General features: G+C 47.0%; 1 protein-coding gene across 4 annotated transcripts in view; it reads right to left on the bottom strand.

The window, feature by feature from the left end:
• Positions 1 to 515: 515 nt before the first annotated feature.
• The window catches only part of PSD2 (pleckstrin and Sec7 domain containing 2), a 153,045-nt gene continuing 130,859 nt past the window's right edge, over positions 516 to 22,701 (bottom strand). For all 4 annotated transcript variants that reach the window (XM_030573800.1, XM_030573801.1, XM_030573799.1 and 1 more), the window contains 6 exons: positions 22,129 to 22,319; positions 20,619 to 20,689; positions 9,581 to 9,738; positions 7,570 to 7,714; positions 4,685 to 4,828; positions 516 to 2,227 (listed from right to left, as the gene is read on the bottom strand). In XM_030573800.1, coding sequence (XP_030429660.1) covers positions 2,021 to 2,227; positions 4,685 to 4,828; positions 7,570 to 7,714; positions 9,581 to 9,738; positions 20,619 to 20,689; positions 22,129 to 22,319 — 916 coding nt within the window. In that variant the 3' untranslated portion in view covers positions 516 to 2,020. The remainder of the gene's footprint in view (positions 2,228 to 4,684; positions 4,829 to 7,569; positions 7,715 to 9,580; positions 9,739 to 20,618; positions 20,690 to 22,128; positions 22,320 to 22,701) is intronic.

Raw genomic sequence — 22,701 nt, 5'->3', positions numbered from 1 at the left:
CATTTTCCACTCTGGCTGAATAAAAAGCTCAGGCCACTCATGGCCGTGCTCTTGGTTAGGATCTCTAGGCACCAATAATAAATAATAATAATGCAGCCACTTGATTCCCACAGGGAGAAGCATGGGCAGGAGCCACAGAGCTCCCATCAAACATGCGGCCATTTCTGAATCCACTGAAAATGCAGCTGTTCATGTCTTTCTGACCCCTAGACATAGCTACATGTATGCAGAGGGAACTGGACTTGCTAAGTGACTAAAGCATACTTTGATCATATTAAATGGACACTCTTCCTCCCCACACGCCTAGCACTGATAGGACATCCTGTTCAGGAGATAGGCTAGAGATCCCATTGTTCACCCAGGAGGAAACACCTAGGCAGAAAATCTGCGTGTGACCATGTAATTATGTCTAAATTCAAGGATTTGGTACCAGAGAATACACTGGAAATCATTACACAGTAGGAGCCTTAGTGAGAACGTTACTTCAGACCAATTCTCTTTCTCAACAGATTCAGCTTTATTGTTATTTCTTTATTTGACATGATTCTTAGTGCATCCTTTCAAAGAAACTATCAAACTGTACAAAGGAACAAAGAGATCAAAAGAAGAGGTGAAATAAAAGAAGAGGTAAAATTGGGCGGAGGTTTTAAAGTGGTAAGAAACATTATGGAAACCCAATAGTCTATAAACTCTCAACAGTTGACCAGAGTCCAAACAAATCTCTTTTTTTCCTTAAAAAAAAGCTGCAAAAATATAAACTGTAAGTTACTGTAATTAGCAGCTACAAGATTCTTTAAAACCGGAAATTGGTTACTGTGAACATGCCTAGAAAACGAAATGAAAATAAATAAATAAAGTACCATGGGCCTTTGAAATGCAATGGAATCATTTCTATTACAACAGCAAATAATTGGACCACAGATAACAGAATGAAACAGAAACACAATATCCCGTTGAAAGCGTATAGTATGCTCAGCAAAATGGAGTTAAGTACAATACAGATGGACAGGAGTTGGGTTTCCCACCTGCCCCGGTCACGTAGCGAAGCTTGTATCTGCAGGACTGCTGCTCAGATGGGGCCTCCATCCAAAGCGGCCGAAGTAATGGACACAAAAGAAGCAGTGGTTCAGCTATTTACTTTAATAAGCGGCAACAGTAGAGCAATGTGTCACAGCAAAGCCATGTGGGACTTCATTGCAAAACAAAAAAGAAACAGAGGCGACTGCCTTTTTAAAAACATTCTGCTACGTTATGAAGCCCCTGTATTTTCTAATCGCCTTCCTGACGATGCTTCCCAGCCATCTTGCCTTCGCAGTGCTGGACCTTGACATCCAGTTTCAAAACCATTTAAAAGTTTCCTTATATATTTATTTATATATATTTATATGTATAAAAACCAAGCAATAGTGCCCGGGATACCACTATTGCCATGCACAGATCACTTTTTGCACGCACATGGTAATAACACTTTTTGATTCTCAGTAAATATCCCGCCAAACCTGTATTATTGCAATATGGAGAATTTTGCTTCTTGATGTTGTGTTGCTTCCTGCTGTTTCGTTGTAAGTGCTGCTGGTGCTGCAGACCTGCTGCTGGTTGTTAAAAAGGAACAGATTCTAGACTCCAAGAACTGGTCATTTCTCCATATTGCCAGAAACTGCAGGAGTCTGGAAACTCCAGTGACACAGAGGAGAGCTGCTGGAGAATGAGCAGCCCAGCCCTTGTACAAAGAATGTGTCCCTTTATTGTATGCACACAGGGAGCAGTAGTGAATGAAATACTGAAGGGGGTACAAACGTGAAGAGAGAAAGTAGAGAGTCAATGACACTGAAATGTCAGGGCACTGGGGAAAAATTAGGAAAGTGTAAAGCTTCTTTGATTTCTTTCGCTGGATCAGAATCCACGTCTTGTACATCTACCAGTTTTGTTCATATGGTTTTCTAGGTATAATTGTGCTCATCGATGTAGTCATGGAGTACTAAGCCTCACTGATTGGTTTCGCCCGCAATAGCGTTATCTGTTAAGTGTTCTGCTCTATAACGTCCTTTTCCACCTTGCTGTGTACAGACAAGTGTCCTTGGCTCAGGGAAGGGCTTGAATGTGTCTTCCGCAAGGAGATATCATCAGCTTCCACCATGAAAAGGCTGGCTTCAATTTTCTCCAGATCATCCGTCCCGACTTTTATCTTCATGCACAGCAGGTTAATGTACGTCTCGTAGCGACTCTTCTGCAGAAGGAAACAGAACAGGACAAACAGCTGGGTAATAGGGAAGGAGTGGGGCAAAGATGTGATGAGAATGCTGAAGGTTTCCAAGAACGAGTTGCGGCAATCATCTATCACTTGCATACAACAATGCACCAGGCGAACCCTTTTGATTTCAAGCAGGGTTCAGTTGGACATGGATTGACTCCAGCTTGTGGTATATAAGCATAGTGGGAATCAAAGCAAAGAGTAGGATAGTTGCTAATAGCTATATGTTTATTCTATGCCCAATGTGCGATAAGCCTTCACCTATCCATAGGTAAATACACCAACACTGGTGAAAAATTATCCAGTAACCATAACAGTGTTTGACTCTCTGACTTCCTTTGACGGTAACTACAATCTGTAGGAGGAAGTATTAGTCCTAATATGATTTTAGATTTAGCTGTGTGCCATTAACTGGTTCATGATTACCCTTAAATATAGAAGGGACTGCTGCATTTTCCTTTTGCGCTTCATATTTAATTTTAAGGCTAGATTAGGTCAGTTTTTGCGGTCCCTCCTAATGTGTAAGTCCTGCTGCACCTTGGACCATCTTCACTGCCTTTGCTGACCTTCACAACCTTTGCGAGCTGCCCAGACCGGGGCACCATGCTCCCAGGGTGACATTCCCTTGTTTGATGAGTAACTGATACATAGCGCTGGCTCTCTGCATAGGGATGACGTTCAGATGAAGATGGGCCATTCTTCACCTTAATGTCACTCTCAAGTGCTCAGTATTTTCTACCCCAAGCCCCCTTTGGGCATCTTTAGCTACTATCCCATGTGGCTCCATCCATCAGGGTTTTCCTACTGAACCTATGGCCAGGTACTTTTTCTTAGAGAACCCTGCATTTCAGAATGCATCAGCCTAGCTGAGAGGTGTAAGTCAGTAGTTCTCAACTATGGGATATGAATAGGGGGTACATCAACTCATCTAGATACACCTCTATCTTGATATAACGCTGTCCTCGGGAGCCAAAAAATCTTACCGAGTTATAGGTGAAACCGTGTTATATCGAACTTGCTTTAATCCACCGGAGTGCGCAGCCCCCGCCACCCCGAGCACTGAATTCATGTTATATCGGGTTGTGTTATATCAAGGTAGAGATGTATTTGTCTCATTTTACAACCAGCTACATAAAAAAACACTAGTGAAGTCAGTACAAACTAAAATTTCATACAGACAATTATCAGAGGGGTAGCTGTGCTAGTCTGTATCCACAAAAACAATGAGGAGCCTGGTGGCACCTTAAAGACTAACAGATTTTGTAAGCTTTCGTGGGTAAAAATCCCCACTTCTTCAGATGAAGACAATGACTTTTTTATACTGCTCTATATACTATACGCTGAAATGTAAGTACGATATTTATATTTCAATGGATTTGTTTTATAATTACATGGTAAAATGAGAAAGCCAGCAATGTTTCAGTAACAGTGAGCTGTAACACTTTTGTATTTTTAAGTCTGATTTTGTAAGCAAGTAGTTTTTCAGTGAGGTGAAACTTGGGGATACACAAGAGAAATCAGACTCCCGAAGGGGATACAGTCATCTGGAAAAGTTGAGAGCCACTGGTTTAAGCCATTTTTTGCCAACAAGGAAGTGTGTCCTTTTACATTGAGCCAACTGACATTCTGTTTGCGAGTGTGGGTCTAGTAGATTGTACACAGGGCTCAAGGACCTGGGTTCTGGTCCTGGTTCTGACACTGGCTTCCTGGGTAACCTTTGGGTCACACCCAGCAAAGCTGGAAGCTCTGGCCCTCTGCGGGTTCTTCCAAGGTTGCAGAATTTGTAGGTAGCCTGGAGTCCTTGTGGCTGCTGTTATGCCACTTCTCCTGTCAGATGCAGGGTGTCTGGCTTGGGGAGTGGGGTCTGGCCATGGTTTCCCGATACTCAACTGTTGACTGGTCCCCTGGAACTGCTGGGGACACTGACTGCTAGTGTAAGTGAGACCAGTTAGACCCAGGACTGAGGGAGTGTACAGGTCTCTTAAAGCCAACCTTAGCTGCCACTCTGGTCCAGCCAGAGGGTCTGACCACCTCCTTTCTGCAGGACAGAGGGACAGTTCATGTGCCAGGACAGTAGGCTGGATTTGATTTCTCTCTTTGTTGTTGGTTTTGGAAATTAATACAGAAAATCATTTTATTTAAATTTCAGTGCACAAAAAAGAACATTGCCATCAGTACATACTGCCCTGCCCATTGCCACAGGCCTCGCTGTGTGCACACACACACACACACACACACACACACACACACACACACACACACACAGACACCCATGCGCACAGACACACACACAGACACAAACGCACTCATGCACAGACACCCACCCACCCACCCACAGACACACACATGCACAGTAGCTATTCCAGGCTTATCAACTCCCATCAGATTTGTCCAAGGACTCATTTATCACAAGAAAGATGAAAGCTCCCTTACCTCGAATATTAGGTAATGCTCTTTCAGCCTATATTCTTCAGCCTCCTTTGACTTGAGGCTTTTCTCTACAGGATGTAATTTATGCTCTGTTAATTCGTCTGCAATCTGCCTCATCTTATTTTCATGGGACCTCAGCTGTTCCTCCTGTGGAGAGAAGCAAGTCAACTGTTCAGATGTACTAATATGCAAAAACAAGGGCAATGCCAGATTGCAAACGTGGGATTCTTCTTTTCAAGGACGTGCACCGTCCAGCTGGAGCTGGGCTTGTGCTCTGTGCTGGAGGCAAATGAATGCATTCAATTCCCAAACTCATCTGACAAGTAGCAGCCAAAATATGGGCCCCTGAGGAGGATCAAAACCCATCAATCATTGTGGTACCTCTGTAATACAAACATGAACTGGGCCATGTCATTTAACACCCACTCAGAACTGACTGCATTTCCTGAACTGAGGTCCAACTCCTCAATGGGATTTAGGCTCCCGGCATCCATCAAGGAGCTGCCTCAGTGTCTTGCTCCTTCAGCAGAACTAGGCATCCCCCTCTGACCTGCAGGATATCTCCCCTTGTGACATGGTATCCCATTGACTAAAGCTGGTATCCCCCTCCACGGGGCTCACTCCTGTAGAGCACTAGGTTATTGCTCTCTCTCCTTGCTGCTGAGGTATGTTTGTGTTGTATTCGCTGCTCACTGGAGAGCCCTGTATAATGCTACAGTGTGCTTGGTATTCTCTGTAGAGCAGTGCCAGCTACATGATAGCTGCCTCTTATAAAAGCCCATTTCAGAGAGCAGATACCTGCCCCGGGAGTAGCTGAGCATTTTCCAGCAGCACTGCCTCCTGGCATTGCCAGACCACTGCACCAGTTTACCCAGATCAGTTGCTCCACTTTCTCCCTGGGGCTCTAATCCCTGATGAGATGGGAGCTCGGAGCCACCTCAGCTCCTTTGTGGGCTAGTGCTTGCAGCGCTGAACAGGATGCAGGCAGCAGTAATGCGCTGGATTCAGTTCATGGAGGAAGATCACTGGTAAAGTCTGCGAGAGTTTAGTTACTCTGATTGGCACCGTACCAGGAGCAAAGGCCCAGGAACCCCAGGGATGGTTTCACAGAGCAGAAAGGCAGATGATGGCAATAGAGGAGGAGTGGTGGCTGCAGACAGGACCAGGCTGCTAAAAGGGTCTGTGTCACTCTCGGCTAGGGCTGGCTGGAACACCAGTGCAGGTTCACAGAGGAATGGAGAGCTTTGGCATTTTGTTTTGCACTAGAACCAACGGAGGCCTTTTGGAATTTCTCATGTAAAGACATGAGAGAGGCCCAGAATAGTCAGCTGGTTCTGACATTCCTCAGGGAGCTGGGCAACCCACTTTGAAGGGCCTGTCCTGCCTGATCCCAAGCAGGGATTTGAACCTTCATCTCTTATGCTCTAACCACTGGCTAGAGTCAGCCCCATCTCTTGCTGTCTTTCCTCTGGGACTTGTTCTACTTTGAATAGCTAATAAATATTCATTAGGACAGCAGAGACTAGCACCATAGCCCAATGGTAAGGGAGCCAGCTGGGATGTGCTTCAGGTCCCTGCTCCAGATCAAACAGCTGATGGACTTGAAGCTGGGTCTCTCCTATTGCAGGTGAGTGCCCTGAATAAGGGCAACAAGAATGACTCTGAAATGGATCCTAGACATTACAGATGGGAAAGCCCTGCTGTATCAGTGATGACTGGCTCCACCTGAGAACAAAATACAGCATCTGATTAGTAAACTAGTTCTCAACTGGCACCTTTAAGTGCTGGTAATAATAATGTATTCTGATGTTAATAATTGGAAATATACCTATCTCCTAGAACTGGAAGGGACCCTGAAAGGTCATTGAGTCCAGCCTCCTGCCTTCACTAGCAGGACCAAGTACTGATTTCTGCCCCAGACCCCTAAGCAGCCCCCTCCAAAATAGAACTCACCACCCTGGGTTTAAGCAAGCCCCTGCTAAAACCACTGAGCTATCCCTCTTCCCTATAAGCTACTGACTTGAAAATTAAATGGGTCTTTCTTCCAGATGCCATTCCCACAAGAGGCAGAGAGGACTTCTGCTTGCTGCACGGATTGCCAAAAAGCTGCCTGAAAAGTAACCAGATAACCACTCTTGGCTGCACTTTACAAAAAAAGTAACCAATTACCTAGGCATTGAGGGCCCAATCTGGCTCCACTGAAATCCACGGGAGTTTCGCCATGGAGGTCAATGGGAATAGGGTTGTGCCCTTTGCCCCTGGAAGTGGTGGGAAATTGGGAAACGCACTGAGCAATGGGAGACACACTCTCTGAGAAGAAGGAAGGGGGCCAGAAGAACCAGCTGGAAGGTTGAGTGTTCTCCTTGAATATGGCCATGTGTGCCAGTGGGTTAATGGGCCACCATTTAGTAACAACAGGATACTCTGCTACCAGAACGCATGGCCTCTGGGTATCTTAGTCCTGCTCTGGAGTGGAACGAAGTGTGCAGTGTATGACTGGCTGAGCACATAGGCATACCCAGGTTTCCACAAGACCGTGCCCACTCTAACCATGTCCACTGCCCTTCCAGCCTCCATAGTCTTAGGCAGGGACCTTTCAGCATATGCAGGTTGATCCAGCAGTGGCATACAAGTGCACACAGTAGGAGCCAGGATCAGACCCTATGATTTCCCATGGTTAGTGACTGGCCCTCAGTCCCAGCCTTGCAGATAGGTGGGTGTGACTCACAGGATAGCGTTTATCTGTTAATCACATGAAGGCTGGGAATGAACCTGAAACAAGCAGCAGATCTATCCTGGCCACACTGAAAAGCATACCTGGCAGCTCCCAAAATCTCAGGCTCAGCACTGACCTGCTTTCCAGCCTCTCCCTCCCGCACATGTATTACCTGGCACAGCTTAGTCATTGAAGATGGCAAGAGGGGACGGCAGAATTTCTTCATGGAGCATATGGCAGCCGGGAAGGCAGGGGCAGAGAAAATGGCAGCCACTAGGTTTATTCTCAGTATCCAGGAGAGCATTTCTTCTTTGCTTCTGTGACAGGGAGAGAGAGTTTGTTTCTGTCACTGCGCTCAGCCCTGCGTGCATTAGGGTTGGTTCTAAGGATTCAGCCTTGCTTTGAAGCCCTGTCTTTCTGTGCACCTTGGATTTGTCAGGTTTGGAACTGAGCATGTTACCAGCGAATTGGAACTGGTTCCTTATTGTCTACAGGATTGTCAGTTACATTTCCTTTTCCCTCTGTAAATTGTCCCAGTGAAAGCCACTAAGACTCCAGCTCTCTGCCTCCACTTTGTCCACACAAACTGACCTACGCCATTCGGTTTAATCCCCAGGGCATGCAGCAATGCCAGCTTCCCATCTATGGGCTCTGTCCTGGTTCTGCACAGCCTGTCTCCTGAGCTGAGAGGGGAATTGAGTCTATGGTCCATTCAGTTACTGGCTTTTCTGATGAGACAGCCAACAAAGCATGGATCATTGTGGATTTGTGGTGGGGATTTTGATGCTGTGGAATCCTGTTCACTAGGGACTCACTCAGGCCTAGCAGACAAGAAGATCTGTTGGTCTCAGCCCTGGTGATCGCTACCAACCTGGCTTAGATCAAGACAGATGGCCTAGAGGTGACAGACTCCATTTTCCTATTAGCAATTGCCACAGGCTTTAGTCACATAGAGCCTAGGAGAGTCAAAATCGGCACAGGATTTGAGCATCTACTGAAGTTAGAAACAAATAAGCAGAGCTGAGAGTGAGCTCTGGCTTACCTGATCACCCTCGTCTGGGCCAGTCCAGTGAGAAATACATTCCATTTTTCTTCAAATGAGGTCATGGAAGCAAGACACATATGTACCTAAATTGGGCCTTAAGCATGGAATGTTCTGCCAAGCCATCCAAAAGTGCAAACCTAACAATGAGCTCTGCTGTGGACCCTGTCTCCTGCCAGGTGGGCATGCATCCTGGTGACTGTGTGCTGTCCATGGTAGCCGGGGACGAGGCACAAGAGGGGCAGAGAAGGGTGCCACATCCCAGACCCTTATCCAGATGCTGCCGTTCCCCAAGGCCTGATTCTGATCTCACTTGTACTGGTTTTATGCTGCTGTAACTGCAATGGGAGTTACGCGTGATTTGCACTAGTTTAACAGAGATTGGAACCAGGCTCCTGAGTCTGTGCGATGGGTCAGAACCTCTGGCTTCTGTTCTGACTGGAAATACACTGTAGACAGCCTGATTCTCCCAGGCCTTGATTCTGATCCCCCTTGTAGCAGTGTAAATCAGAATAATACCATGGAAATCAGTGGAGTTACCCCAGTGTAGAACCAGGTAAGTGAACCCAGAATCAGGCATACAGCATTGTGGCCCTTCGTCTTTTGATCCTGAAAGGAACTAGCAAGTGTGGAGGCTGGAGAAAATGGCCTTCCTACACAAATGGAAACAATACCAGAATAATGAACTGACAAGGAGTTGGGGCCTAGTCAATAGCCCTGCATGTGACTGGGGGCTTAGCACAGGCCTTATCAGATCTGGGAACTGACAAGCCTAATAACTGGAGAGGGGGAATCACGTCCTACAACTGCAGGTCTAGATCCTTCCTGAGCTCCTTACTCTGTGTCTGCTCAGTCCTGAGGTGGCTAAACCCCATCTGAAGTCAGCGGAATGGTTCTTAAGTCAGGGCTGAGGAACAGCTGAGTAAGGAGCTCAGGATCTGACTCCTACACATCAAGGATTGTCCACTGTCATTTGCCTCTGTGGAAGGTGATTTAAAACACAACCTTTCAATTTGATCCCTTATTACACCCCCCAAAACTGCCGGTGCCCAGAAACGAGCCTAAAGCCCCACCTTGGTATTGTTCACGAGGAATAAAATCAGCCAAATGGGCGTCACCTGGGCTGCCCTATGGTACTCACGGAGCTTGGAAGAGAAAAACTCTCCAATCGGCTGTCTTCAGCTTGAGCACGTTGGATTTTTTGCTGTAGTCAGAGGCTTTGGTGGCTAAGGCATGGTGAACTCGGATGGCGTTTTTCAGATCCACTTCAGAGAGATCTTTGTCGGGTTTATATTCATCCTGTCACAAAGGAGCATTCATAGGATAATGACAACGCCGGCATCTGTGGGTTTCCTTAACAAACCTGCCCTTTTCTTTATCCTGTGCCATAATGACAAAGTACCGAGACCAGGAAAAGGTTCCTCTCTACAGTAAGTGCTGGGGTGATAATTAATGACATTCTGGCACCTTCTTCCATCATTACATTCACCAGGAAAACGTCAGGTGCCACATACCCATAGCCTACCAGAGAATGGACAATACGGTGTTACGTCCTGAAATCTTTATTCACAAGCGTAAAGCCCCTTGAAAGTGAACGGAACTGATTTTCAGCAGCTGTAAATTGGCTTCAGCCCAGGGGCTTCTGGAGCTCCACTGATTTACATCAACAGAGACGATCTGGCCCAATGCCTTATGCTTTCCCTCGCAATAGGAGGAAGTACAGTAATAACCATTTGGAGCTAAAGGGATGTCTCCATTCAGATGTGCACTGAAAGTCCCTGAACTAACTTCAAACACAACCCAAGAAAGCTGACAGGAGGTCAGGTTTAAATTGCTTACCCTACCCTCTGTGTCTCTCTAAATATTAGCCTTGAGACGTTCCTGCCACTTTACTTGGCATGTTCCTGTGTAATCCTATACAGGAGCCCTGGCAAATTGCAAGAAGGTCATTGCACTCACGTGGGGCTCAGAGAGTTTTCCCAAATGTAGGTGATTTCAAAACTAATGAAAATAATCATAATAAATAATTAATAACTCCGCGTTGCTGTTGCCACTTTTGTCCTCAGATCACACAGTGCCTTACAAAGATGAGAGATTAACCCCTGTGCATTTAATTTCCCCTCCAGTCCTCAAAATAAGGCTTATATGGACCTTATGTAGTGCTGCTTGCCTTCTGCACAGGGATGAATTTCACCCTTCAATGCATTAAGTCCCACTCACAGTGCAGCCCCGTTAGACCACAGCTCTGCAAGGCAACACTGCACAGCTGTTTAGGACAGGAAGTGAGGAAGTAAATGGTATCCAACCGAAACTGCAGGGAGTGTTCAGGAGAAAGAATGCAGTTACCCCGGCCGAAGGGTGGTAACCCCACTGTTCTTATGAGAACAGCCAGGAGATCTTGGATGACAGAGAAAAGAGATCTCGGTTTTATGACTCGACAAGAGATGACACCTCCAGCAGCACTGAGTCTCCAGCACTTTGCTGGGACCCTGAATAAGAAAGAAAGGAGCCACCAAATGAATCAGCAGCACCCACAGCAGTGGTGCCCAAACTTTCTGTCACCCCTCCCCCTTACCAGTAATGGAATCTGTCCACGCCCCCCCATTACTGCACAATTGGCTCAGAAGGTGGTGCTGGGGCGGAACTGGGAATGGGGAGGACCTGAGGCTAGAGGTGGAGCTGGCCTCGGGGTGGAGAGGGAAGGACAGCAGAGCTGGGCTGGAGGTGGAGCAGGGGGTGGAGAGGCACTGCAATTGAGGCCGGGGGTGGGATGATGGTGGAGCGGCGCTGTGGCTGGGGCCAGAGGTGGGCTGAGGGCGGGAGTGGAGCTGCAGCTGGGGCTGGAGCAGGGCTGGGTGGTGGAATACGGGTGGGTGGCGCTCCCTCCCTACACCCTAGAGCTGGCCTGGGCCCTGCCGTGTGCCCCCCCGAAAGTTCCTTTGTTCCTCTTGGGGGGCACGCCTGACAGTTTGGGGCCCACTGACCTACAGTATGATGTGCTCTTTACAGGTCTTCTATCTAAGTATAGAACAAATCCACTTAGCTTGTGAGTGCTCATGGAATCACACACCGCGGTGTGGTTACAGGGAAGCTAAAGGGATGTCTACACTGCAGTTAGACACCCGCTGCTGGCCTGTGCCAGCTGACTTGAACTCGCTGGCCTCAGGCTAAGGGGCCGTTTAATTGCAGTGTAGATGTTCAGGCTCGGGCTGCAGCCCCAACTTTGGGACCCTCCCATCTCGCAGGATCCTAGAGCCCAGGCTCCAGCCCGAACCCACATCTAAACTGCAATTAAACAGCCCCACAGCTCAAGCCTGAGTCAGCTGGCATGGGCCAGCTGTGGGTTTTTATTAGTGTAGACTTACCCTAGGAGCAAACAGGAAACACAGACAGGTAAAAGGCAACATAATGGAACAAAGGCCCAGATCCTCAAAAGTATTTAGATGCCTGTCTCCCATTGATTTCCGAAGAATAAACATCTGCTGCGTGGGGACATAAAGCTGACGGGTAATTTCCGACACTTAAAAACTCATTTTTGGTCCGTGTTAAACTACGGCTGTGAAACATGGACATTCAAACAATTGATGATAATGAAACTACAATCCATCCAGTTGTGGTGTGATAGACCGTGGATAGACTGTGTCACCAAGGGAAAAGAATTGGAGATGGCTGGAACTCAGCAAATGCTTGTCAGAGATCTTGTGAAAAGAAAAGTTCAGTGCGCGGAGTGCATTTTAAGGGGTTCAGTGGGCAATGTGTGATGAAGGAGTACTGGCAGCAGAAGAACAGGGGGCAGAAAAAGATCTTGGATGGACAATGTGGTATCCTGGGTAGATCAAAAGGACCATTCACCCACAAGGAAATTAGCAGAGGATTGCACAGAATTGGCTGCCATGGTTGTGACCTGCCAGTAATGGAAATTCCACACAAGAAGCACTCCCATTGATTTCAGCAGGAGCTACATGCCTTTGAGGAGCCAGGCCTATGCACTCGGGAAGTCTAGTGAAGCACTGAGATTAGTTACTGAAGGAGGGGATGGTGCGAAGGTAGGATGGTGTGCATACAGATGGCTTGGTGGGCCATATGCCCTCTACTTTAGGTGCCTGCATATCCTCTCTCCTCCTCCCATAGCAATGCCTTTGAGTAAAAGCATTAGCACCTGCTGGTTTTGCCATCATGCAGTTGCTGTAAATGGACATAGCTCAGTAAAGCCATTATTAAAAACTTGGCTTTTGGGCAGCGAACCTGAAAATGCTTTCCACTCATGCTTACCATTAAGTGCCCATGATGTCAGGTGCACTGCTCCTGTGCTGAGAGTTGGGGGCAGATGTGTGCATGGCCAGGCTCAGGGCCTTAGCTGGAAAAGGAGCTGCCAAGGCTCCATTGGTGGGTTCCATCTTTAAGGCCAGAAGGGTCCCCCAGATCAACTAGTCTGACCTCCTGTAGGTCACAGGGCTCTAAACACCACCCCCAGACCGAGCTAACAATCAGATTGAGAGCACAGTATCACCGCCCTCAGGAGACTAAACTATTGTGCACCACAGGCAGAGAACAGGAGGGACCAAGGTGCACCAATGTGTGAGACTCCTTGTGATAGCAGGGAATTGATTAGGAGAGATATAATCTATATGACCCCAGGAAGTGATCCAGAGACCCCATCTCAAGTGTCTCAAGGTGACTCTTACAACCCATCATGTTAGAGGCCAAAATATATTTTTCCCTAGCTCCCAGTGCTACCCATTTAACATGGGATGCGGAAATCATTTTGTGTTCTCTCTGCCACTGACATCATTGCTGTTTTGTGTTCAGAACCCAACTGCTCTCCTATACCTGCACTGGCTTTGCAGGGTTAACAGGAGTACCAGCATCTTTGTGCCTGGAAGTAGCAGCAGAGCCAGACAGTTAGCAGATGCCAGATGTTGAGTAAGCAGGGTCCATTAATACAGAGCTGTTTTTCTGACTGTAAAAGTGCCTGCAAGCTGCTTTTCTGAAGCAGTCAGCACAAAAATATCTGGTTTGAAATGCTGCTACGTGTATGAGCACATACACCACCAGGCCTCGTGTGATACGATGCTAAAAGGAACCATGCCAAGAAAAGTCTGGCAGCAAATTCCAACCTTGAGGTGGCTGACTCCTTAAAGGTGAACCACAAAGAAAATCTCAGTATTGCATCACCTTGGGGTGGAAGGAGGTGGGGACCTGGCTACATACTGCTGAATGGGATGCAATTTTGAGGGGCTTTTCCCTACAGTGGTAACTTAGTTTGTGGCATTTGATTTTCCTAAGGAATTCTAACATCACAGCATATCATGGGGCTGGTCTAAAATGATGGCAGTTTTTCCACCCTGGGGATGCTGAAATCTCATGTAACAAACCATGCAACAAACCATGGCCACATACATACAAAGCTATGGTTGACAACAGGAATTGAATCCAGGACCCACAGCACCAAAAAAGCCAGTGTCTATGGTCTGAGCTAAAAGAGCACAAGTTTGCTCATAAGTACATTGTAGTTTGTTTTAGGAAGGGGTTCAGCGGATCAGGAACTTTCTGTCATTATGATTTTCCAATGAAAAATGCAGTGTCTCCAAAATTGAAATTTTTTTGTGGAAAATTCTGCTGAATTCCATGGGAAATTTTGCTGAAAAATTTCAATTTTCTGTCAGGAAAATCTAAATGAAATATTTTGTTTAGGGTCAGTTTGACCTGAATTGGAATATCTTTAAATTAATTTAACCATAAATGCTTCCTTTCAAATTAGATACTACAACTTTCAGGTACTATGGTGATAAGCATGGTGTAAGAACCTGCATAGAACAGATATCATTAAAAAAATTAAACTGCATTTCTCTAGTGCATTACTTGAGTGGAGCTGGCATTTGGGCCTCCATTGTCTCTGATGAGCAAGGCTGCCAGGAAGATTCCACCTCTCACAATGCAAAGTGGACCCAACTGCTCAGTCTGCCAGGCAGACAACCAGAGTGAGACATGACCAGACACATGAGGCCAACGTATTATATATACGTTTCCATGAACTTCAAAAGGTCCCAGGAGCTACCCAAGTGTTCAAATTGTTTGGGTCTATAAAACTGGGCTGGGGATCTCACAAGAGCAGGATCTCTAGTGAGATTTCCAATAGGGCTGGAAATATGGCAAGAATAACTTCTTTGGTAGTATATTGACACCTCTGCTTCCAGGCCCGGCAGAGACAAGTGACAATGAAATATAGTGTGTGTGTGGGCGGGGGAAGGAGGAGACAGAGAGTCAAAGGGATAATCTTAAAACGAAAGTGCGACTCTGTTCTGAAAACGGACCGTAGCATGAATGTCATTGGCTTCCACATTTATTGTCCCTCCCTAATTTCAGCATCAGATGTGCTTACTTCCGACTGCTGGCTCTGGAGTCTGAGTGTCAAACTAGGTCATTTCTGGCTTGTGCATCATCATTGACAGTAGGTTCTGCATTTGAAAGTTAGGGCCAGATCCTCTCAAATTACTTGCATGTATTAACTCTTTGGGACCACACTTTGTTACATGTGTGTAAAGCAGCTAGCACAAGAGGGCCCCTGATCCCTGACTGGAGTCTATAGATACTATCACAACAATCATAAAAATTGATAATAATGGAGTCCCACTGAAGTCATAGGGTCTCCATGTAACCCTAAATATACACATAATCATATGTCTTTGTAGGACTGGCTAAGTGAGAATAGAATGCAGCTCTGTCTTCCATAGCTCTGTTGGCTCTATACAACGAAAAGGAGTAATGTGCAATACAGGTTTATTTATGGAGAGCAAATCTGACTCAGCATAAATTGGACAAGGTTTGTAAGATGCCATGTTCACACAGACACTGTCTAGAGTTGGACCACACAATAATTCTGATTCACCAAACCCTTACACTTCTGTTTTACCTTAAACACAAATGCAATCCCATCCCAGTTCAACAAAGCACTTAAGCCCTGATCCAAAGCCCACTGAAATCAATGGAAAGACTCTCATTGACGTCAATGAAGTCAGGCCCTTAACCACATTTTGAACTTGGATTTAAGATTAAGCATGTGCTTAATCACTTGGCTGAACCAAGACCTGTAAGTCCAAAAACTTAGTAGCAATCAAAATGTTTTCAATCAGTGTTTTTATTTAAATTTCAGTGAAAACTGATTGATATTCAAATTGAACTATTCCTTGCAGCATTTGTAGGAGTTTCACGCAAACATTGGTGTTGGTTGGTGCATCATCATCAGCATTGTTGTTGTAGCTGTGGTAGCACCTTTTTTCTTGCAGTTTCATACCTCCCTTTTTGCAGTTGTGCTTTAGTTATAATTTCCAGCCATACAGAAAATCTTACACTGAAAACAAGCTGAAATGCCAGTATTTTTCACTTCCAAAATGACCTAGTTTTTGTTTGGAAACTAGCTTTTTCCTCAATGAAAAACAGGCCAAGTGTTGGTGAGAATATCTCTGAACTTCAGTAACCTTTTCTGTTAGAATGGGGTCACTTTCAAGTTTGAAATGTCCCCAAACACTTGACTGATGAGGAGTTTATTTCATTTTATCCTAAATATTTTATGGGCCTTTATTTTGTGGGAATGAACTTCAGGGTATCTCGTAGTTTACCTCATCCACTTTCCCTTTCCCTATTCTATTCAGAATCTATTAAAATGCTTTAGAAAGACAAGGTGGGTGAGATAATACTTGTAATTGGACCAAATTCTGTTGGTGAAAGATTCAGGCTTACCCAGAATTCTTCTTCAGGTCTGCGTAAGCTCAAAACTTGTCTCTCTCTCACTAACAGAAGTTGATCCAATAAAAGCTATTCTCTCACCCACCTTGTCCCGCTAATATCCTGGGAACAACACAGCTACAACAACTCACTGGCTCACATTCGCTGCTGTGCCAGTTTCTGCTGGGCATAGCTGAGGATGGTGCTGGGAGCCTAGGACCATTAGGGAATCAGCTGGCCATTCCCCTTTGTCCTGGTACACTCCCTACAACAACTCCACATCTGCTGGGACTCCCACATGGGAATCCCTCATTTGGAAGATCCTGCCAGCTTTTTAGCCCCTTTGCTCCATCTGAGGAGCTAGATAGGAGGAGAGAATCAGGCCTGTTGAGCCTGATTTTGCTCTCTCACACAGTGATGAAAGTCAGGAATAACTCCAGTGTGAGGCCAGAATCAGGTGGTGTTACTATGGAGATGTAGCTCAGAGAGAAAAGGGACAAGGGCTTCTCATGATCCAATCTGCTGCTGGGGTGTGGATAGGCTTCCCACGGGCTAAGGCTCTGAGAGTATGTCTACACAACAACCCCCCTCCCACAGCAGCAAGTCTCAAAGTCCAGGTCAACTAACTTGGGCTCACACTGCGGGGCTAAAAATAGCACTATAGACATTTGGGCTTGGGCTAAGTCTGCGGGACCCTCCCCCCTCGCCAGGGTCTCAGAGCTTGGACTCTCTCATTTCTCACACAAGCCCGAGTGAGTTGTCCAAGGAGCTGAGACTCGCTGCCATGGCTCTATTTTCGCTGTGTAGACATGCTGCATCTGACGAAGTGGGTATTCACCCACGAAAGCTCATGCTCCAAAACGTCTGTTAGCCTATAAGGTGCCACAGGACTCTTTGCTGCTTTTACAGATCCAGACTAACACGGCTACCCCTCTGATACTAGACATACCCAGCAGCTCCTCTCTGCCCTGGCTTTCCCATGCTGGGAACAGGATTCATGCCTCCTGGGCTAGGTTTCCTGAAGTAATGCCCAGCTTGCTGATTCTGGGGCTTAGAGGAGTTTTGCTTACCCTCCAGCCTGCTCTCACCCTTTTACAAGGAGTTTGAAAACTCGCCCTTTTAAACATGCTCAGTACTGTATTAAGGCGAGGGAGCGCCTCTGTAGCCTGACCGCTCACCTGTACAGGCATCGGTCAGTTACCAAGGGAGTGCCCCATCTCCTGCCTAGGCCAGATCACCAGATCCACTCTCAGGAGGAAGGGCTGCAGGATCAGGCCCTCTGGACGATCCCCAAACAAGCAGCTCTTCAAAGCAGTCCTACATAATAACACTGAGCTCTTCACACAGAGCCATTAATCCTCTCAACACCCCTGTGAGTGAGGTAATTATGGTTTATTATCCCCATTTTACAGTGGTGAAATTATTGCCAAAGGCCATACAGTGAGTCAGCAGCACAGCAGGGATTAGAGCTCAGGAACTCTCCGCTTGTTCCTCAAGACCCACTAAGGGATCCAGAAATTGCTTCTCCAAACTATGCTCAGACGTGCCAATCCAGCAGTTAACAAGAGGGAGTCAACAACATGTTCCATCACTGCACCATTAGTGTATTGCTTCTATCTATCTATCTATCTATCTATCTATGACAAGTGAGGGATGTAATCTCTTCGGTTGGACCAAGTTCTGGTGGTGGTGAAAGAGGCAAGCTTTTGAGCGACACATAGTTCTTCAGGTGTGGAGTAGCTCAAAAGCATGTCTCTTCTATCCACAGAAGCTGGTCCAATAAAAGAGATTACCTCCCCAACCTAGGCTTTCTCCTAACTGTGACCAACATGGTGACAGCAACTCTGAAAACAACAAGGGAGCATCTCTCTCTCTCTCATTACTGTACTAACTGCACACCAGGGTCCAGTGGGACTCTCTGTTCTTAGTACCTCATATGCAGGACCAGATCCCTGCTCCCTGGCCCAGCCCCTTTGTGATGTGAGAGTGGAGAGAGCAGCTGGGGCTTGTCACTGTATAAGGAAATTCCCTGATGATGTAGAATCAGCTACATTGGCTTTGTCCCACCTCTTTTTGGCTCCCCTCAAGTGCAGGTGGTATGATAGGGGCATGGAAGAAGCACCTGACACTCCAGTGATCCAGGGCCAGTGGAAAGGCCCTTTGGTTTCCATTGCAACTGGTGTAAGTTAGAGCTACTCTGAGGCTGATCTAACTTATGTCCCAAGATCAGGCGAGAGTGGAGAATGCTCTAAACCTGTTGCCATCTCCACTGCTTGGTCCTGCACTGAGTGTAGCTTGGCTAGATGTGGCCCTAAAGGTCCAATTGTGTCCCTGACTGTGCATACACAGCTCCCCACTGCCTCTGCTGACAGCTAGTCTGATGTTGCTGAGGGCAGAATCTGTCATCATGGTCTGGAGGCGGGTAATATCCTCTTCACTGCCATTTCCCAGGGCTTTATAGCCAAACAGATCCTACCCCATTGTTATCTACAGCCATCTTGCTGCAATGTATACTTATTAATACCTTGGCAACATTGCCTAGCAGGTAAAGCACAGAACTGAGCATCAAGAGATCCCAAATCTTCTAGAAATACCCAATGTGACAGTTCAGTGACTTGCATCAAGGTCACACTGGGCATCTGTAGATGAACTGGGAATCTCCTGACTCCCAGTTCCGTTGCTTTAACCACTAGGCAATACCTTCATGGTATTAATAAGCATAGATTGTTCAAGTACAGCAGCACGGTGGTGCAGGGTCAGGTAACTGTAGGGTTGCTGCTCTTAATAATATATTGCATCTCAAAAAACACCAAACGGCTCTTTACAAATATAACTGATTTATAAACTATCCATGGAGATCACTTTGCACTCTGTGAAATGCAGCTACCTCTGGGGTGAAATGTGGCAGCTACTTACCAGCACACAGCAACAATCTGCAACCATTTAGAGTGAATGTGAATAAGAATGCCATAGCAAACCGAAACTGCACAGAGAATCATATATAAGCAGATTCCATTTATCCCTCTTGGTGTCTGCCCAGGACTTTGGGGTTAATATCGCCTATGAACTGCCATGGGATCATGGATGACTACAAGGGGCCCTGACCTCAGCTTTTCCATCCTTACCAAAAGAGAGCATCTTCCCCAGAATGGTGACTTTGCCCTTAGCCCCACGTGGGGGACTGGCTGAGTACTCACTGAGAAGGAAGTAGCTAACATCACCTCTTCCTGCAGATGCCACAATCTCCGTCCCCAAGCACTGCCCTAGCTGGACTCTGCTAAGCTGGAAATCTGCTGCAGTCCCAGCTGATGACAGAATGGATGTAAAAATCCAAAGTGGCTGAGAGCAACAGGCACCAATCAATTACCTTCAGCCCCTGCCAGATATCTGAGAGCCCCGGCACGCACACTCCAGGATCACCACCAGCACCACACAGAGATCGTCAGGGTGTAATCATGGGGCTGAGTCACAACCTGGTGCTGCCCCGAGGGGCCCTCGTGCCTCTCTTATATAATTCACTATTTGTTTACTTCTGTTGTGTTGGAGATGTTAATGTGATGCACGTGGTTGTCTACCCACAGGAAGTGCCCTAGAGGCAGATAGGAGGATGCCACTGGTGACAATACCAAAGGGCACCAGGAGTGGGATTCTGCAGCTGTTCTCTTGAGCCGGGCTTGGTGCTTTACCTCATCCATGGGGAGACACAGTGAGCAGAGTTGTGTGCTGGCCCCCTTAGGAAATACATACACGTGTATAGTCTGCCAGGAAAGAGGCAGAGACACTCCAGCATCGATCCCTAGTAAGGACCCAACTCAGTGGAGCACTGAAGCCTGTGCCTTACTTTAAACACATGAGTTTCCCATTGAGGTCAACAGGACTATTTGCATGTGCAGTTAGGCCCATGTGAATACCTCACTGAATCAGGGACCGACTATAGATAAGGACAGGACAGGAAAAGACCACCCTGACCCTCCGCAGACCTCAGCTATGAAGGGCTACCTGCTCCATCAGACCCCACTAATATCCGTTCTGACTCAGCTGGGAATATCCGCAGTGAAACAACTTCAGCCACCATTCTTGTGAGGACCATCCCCCCAAGGCCTAGTCTCATTTCTCCTTCTTTAACCTCAGAACATTGCTCCTTGTATTGACATCTTCTAAGGCTGGGAAGCCTTCACTCCAGCATTCCCCTGACTTGAAGATGATCAAGTCCTCCACCCTGAGTCATTTGATTACATACAGTTAATTCCCTCCAGCTCTCCTTACGGGCGCCTCCTGCTCCTATGCACAAAACACTCGGGAAGTCGGCACCTGCATTGTGAGCCTGGGCTCAGAATCGCTGCCTCCTTCTCCAATATTTGCATCATTTTCTAGGAGTCTAGAAACAGTATGAAAGAATTTCATACAGCTTGAAAGAATAAATATCAGCATGGGACAGAGTTGGCCATTTTTACCTTCTGCAAATAAAGAATGGTCCCTTTAAGCACAGCATAAAATTTCTTCCATCCTCTTCTTCCTCTCGGGGCTAAAATGAAGAAAAGCAGCTCGTTACATGTGCCTGTTAACTACAGCTTCCTCTTCCTCACTGGTAATGCTGAAGGGAAGCTGCCCCACCACATATTCAGTGGGGTCGGAGTTGGGGGCCTGGACAAAGTAGTTCCATGGCAATGCCTGGCAACACAGAGGGGCCCGTCCAGCATGGGCAGGCTGAGAAGGGTGGGGGGCTCTGCAATGATGGGTGAGGATGACAAATGTGCCCTGGTGTGCGCTGCTCAGAGAGGGGAGACCTTGGGCCATAACCTTAGGTATTCCTGGGGTTTTAATGGGTCTCAGTGACTGGGCCATCCATCTCCATTAACAGAAATAATCCTCAGTGGTTTTACTAATTGCCAGTAATTAACCAACAGATTCCAAACACATTTTCCCGTATCTCTCCTGCACTCCCTTTTCACCGCAGTGTTACTTCGCATCTAGTTGCTGATGGAGCTCAAGCATGTACAGTGCGATGGCAGAATGCAGACGGGCCAATCCCGCACAGTTGAGACCCTGCATCCAGACTCTCCCCAGGTTCAAGGGCTTCTGGGGTTTCGGCTGGGCTCATGCTAGAGAACGGATCTGAGTCTGGATCTTTCCTATAGCTCAGGGTGCTGGGATATAGAGTTTGGGTTATGCCCAGTATAAGGATGGGGCCAGCTGCAAAGCTCGGCCGTTCTTGATGCCTGGGAGCAGCTGGTGGCAGTGATCTGGTTTTGACCCACCCCTTTTAGAGGAGTGGTTGGGGCTCTAATCATGGGGCCAAGCGTGAAGCGGGATGGAGATTCACAGCCCCACTGCGAGCCCTAAGATATGGGGACATGTGCTCATTGCTATACCCCTGAGCATGCAGAGCATTTGCACCATTCTGTGACCAGCAAGGTCTGCGTGCCCCACCCCCAGGCTGGTTAGTATCCCAGGGAAACAGAAGAGTGCAGGGGCTGTAGCTGTGGCCTTCCCTGAATGTGGGGCTGCCAGGGGAGAGCCCCCGGCCCGTGTAGGGACAACCATCACATCTCCCTTTGTTTGTGATTTTACCACACCAAAGAAAAAGCAAAACCAGAAAAGGGGAGTGAAAAGCACTGAAATGAGCTGGGGAAAGTTCTGGGCTGGATGGCAGAGTTCACTCCCTTGTACCAGGGGAAATATATCGCAGCACAGCCCTATGCACCATTGAAATCCTCAAAATAGGACTGTAGTGGTGCATTGGCCTTGACTTGACCCTCTGCCCTGGGACACCCAGAAGTCAGTATGTGGGGTCCCGGCTCCCAGCCACTCAAACCAGTTAGGTTTCTGTCTCTGCATACTTGTTTGTGGCATTCACCCAGCTCTGGTCCTGATGCTAGACCCAACTCTTACTGCATCTCTCTGCCCTCGGTGTCCCTTACTGGCATGTCATGCTACATGATGAGCTTCTTTTCTAATACATACTTCTCTTCCCATCTGTATCAGCATGGGTTTTCCGGGTGAGGACGCCGTGCTTATAGGTAATTGCATTCAGGGCCTGGGGAATGTCCAGGAAAGGATTGCTGCCGTCCACGATCCGCGTCACTTTCTTTGCACTGGCTCCTAGTTTGTCGTCCACGAGTTCCGACAGTGATTTTCTCAGCTCATCCTCGTCACTTGGAAAGAAACCCAGAGAAAACCGTAACGAAGAACATGAGTCTTTGACACTATGTTTTACCTGCTGGAGGGACCAGACTCCAGTTGGAGCAAGTCATTCATTACAGTAGTGGTGGATACAGGTGATGCAGATAGAGGAAGGAAAAGAGTTCATGGAAATGGGGGGTGAAGGTGTGGGAGGAAGAGATCTATGAAGTACCAACTAAATTGAGTGGGAACTGAACTGCCCTAGCCTTTGGAAGGCTGCTGCCTGGGGGCTCTGTTCTCCCTACTCACAGCGTGCAGGAGAGGCTGTGTGCATGGTAATCCAGCGTTTTGCAATAACACGATAATCGCTTCCCTGTTTTCATCTGAACTAGTTGCACTTTCTCTGAACTCTTA

Source organism: Gopherus evgoodei, chromosome 8 (genome assembly GCF_007399415.2).
Source record: "Gopherus evgoodei ecotype Sinaloan lineage chromosome 8, rGopEvg1_v1.p, whole genome shotgun sequence".
NCBI classification, from domain to species: Eukaryota; Metazoa; Chordata; order Testudines; family Testudinidae; genus Gopherus; species Gopherus evgoodei.
This window is presented reverse-complemented; position numbering and strand designations above follow the sequence as displayed.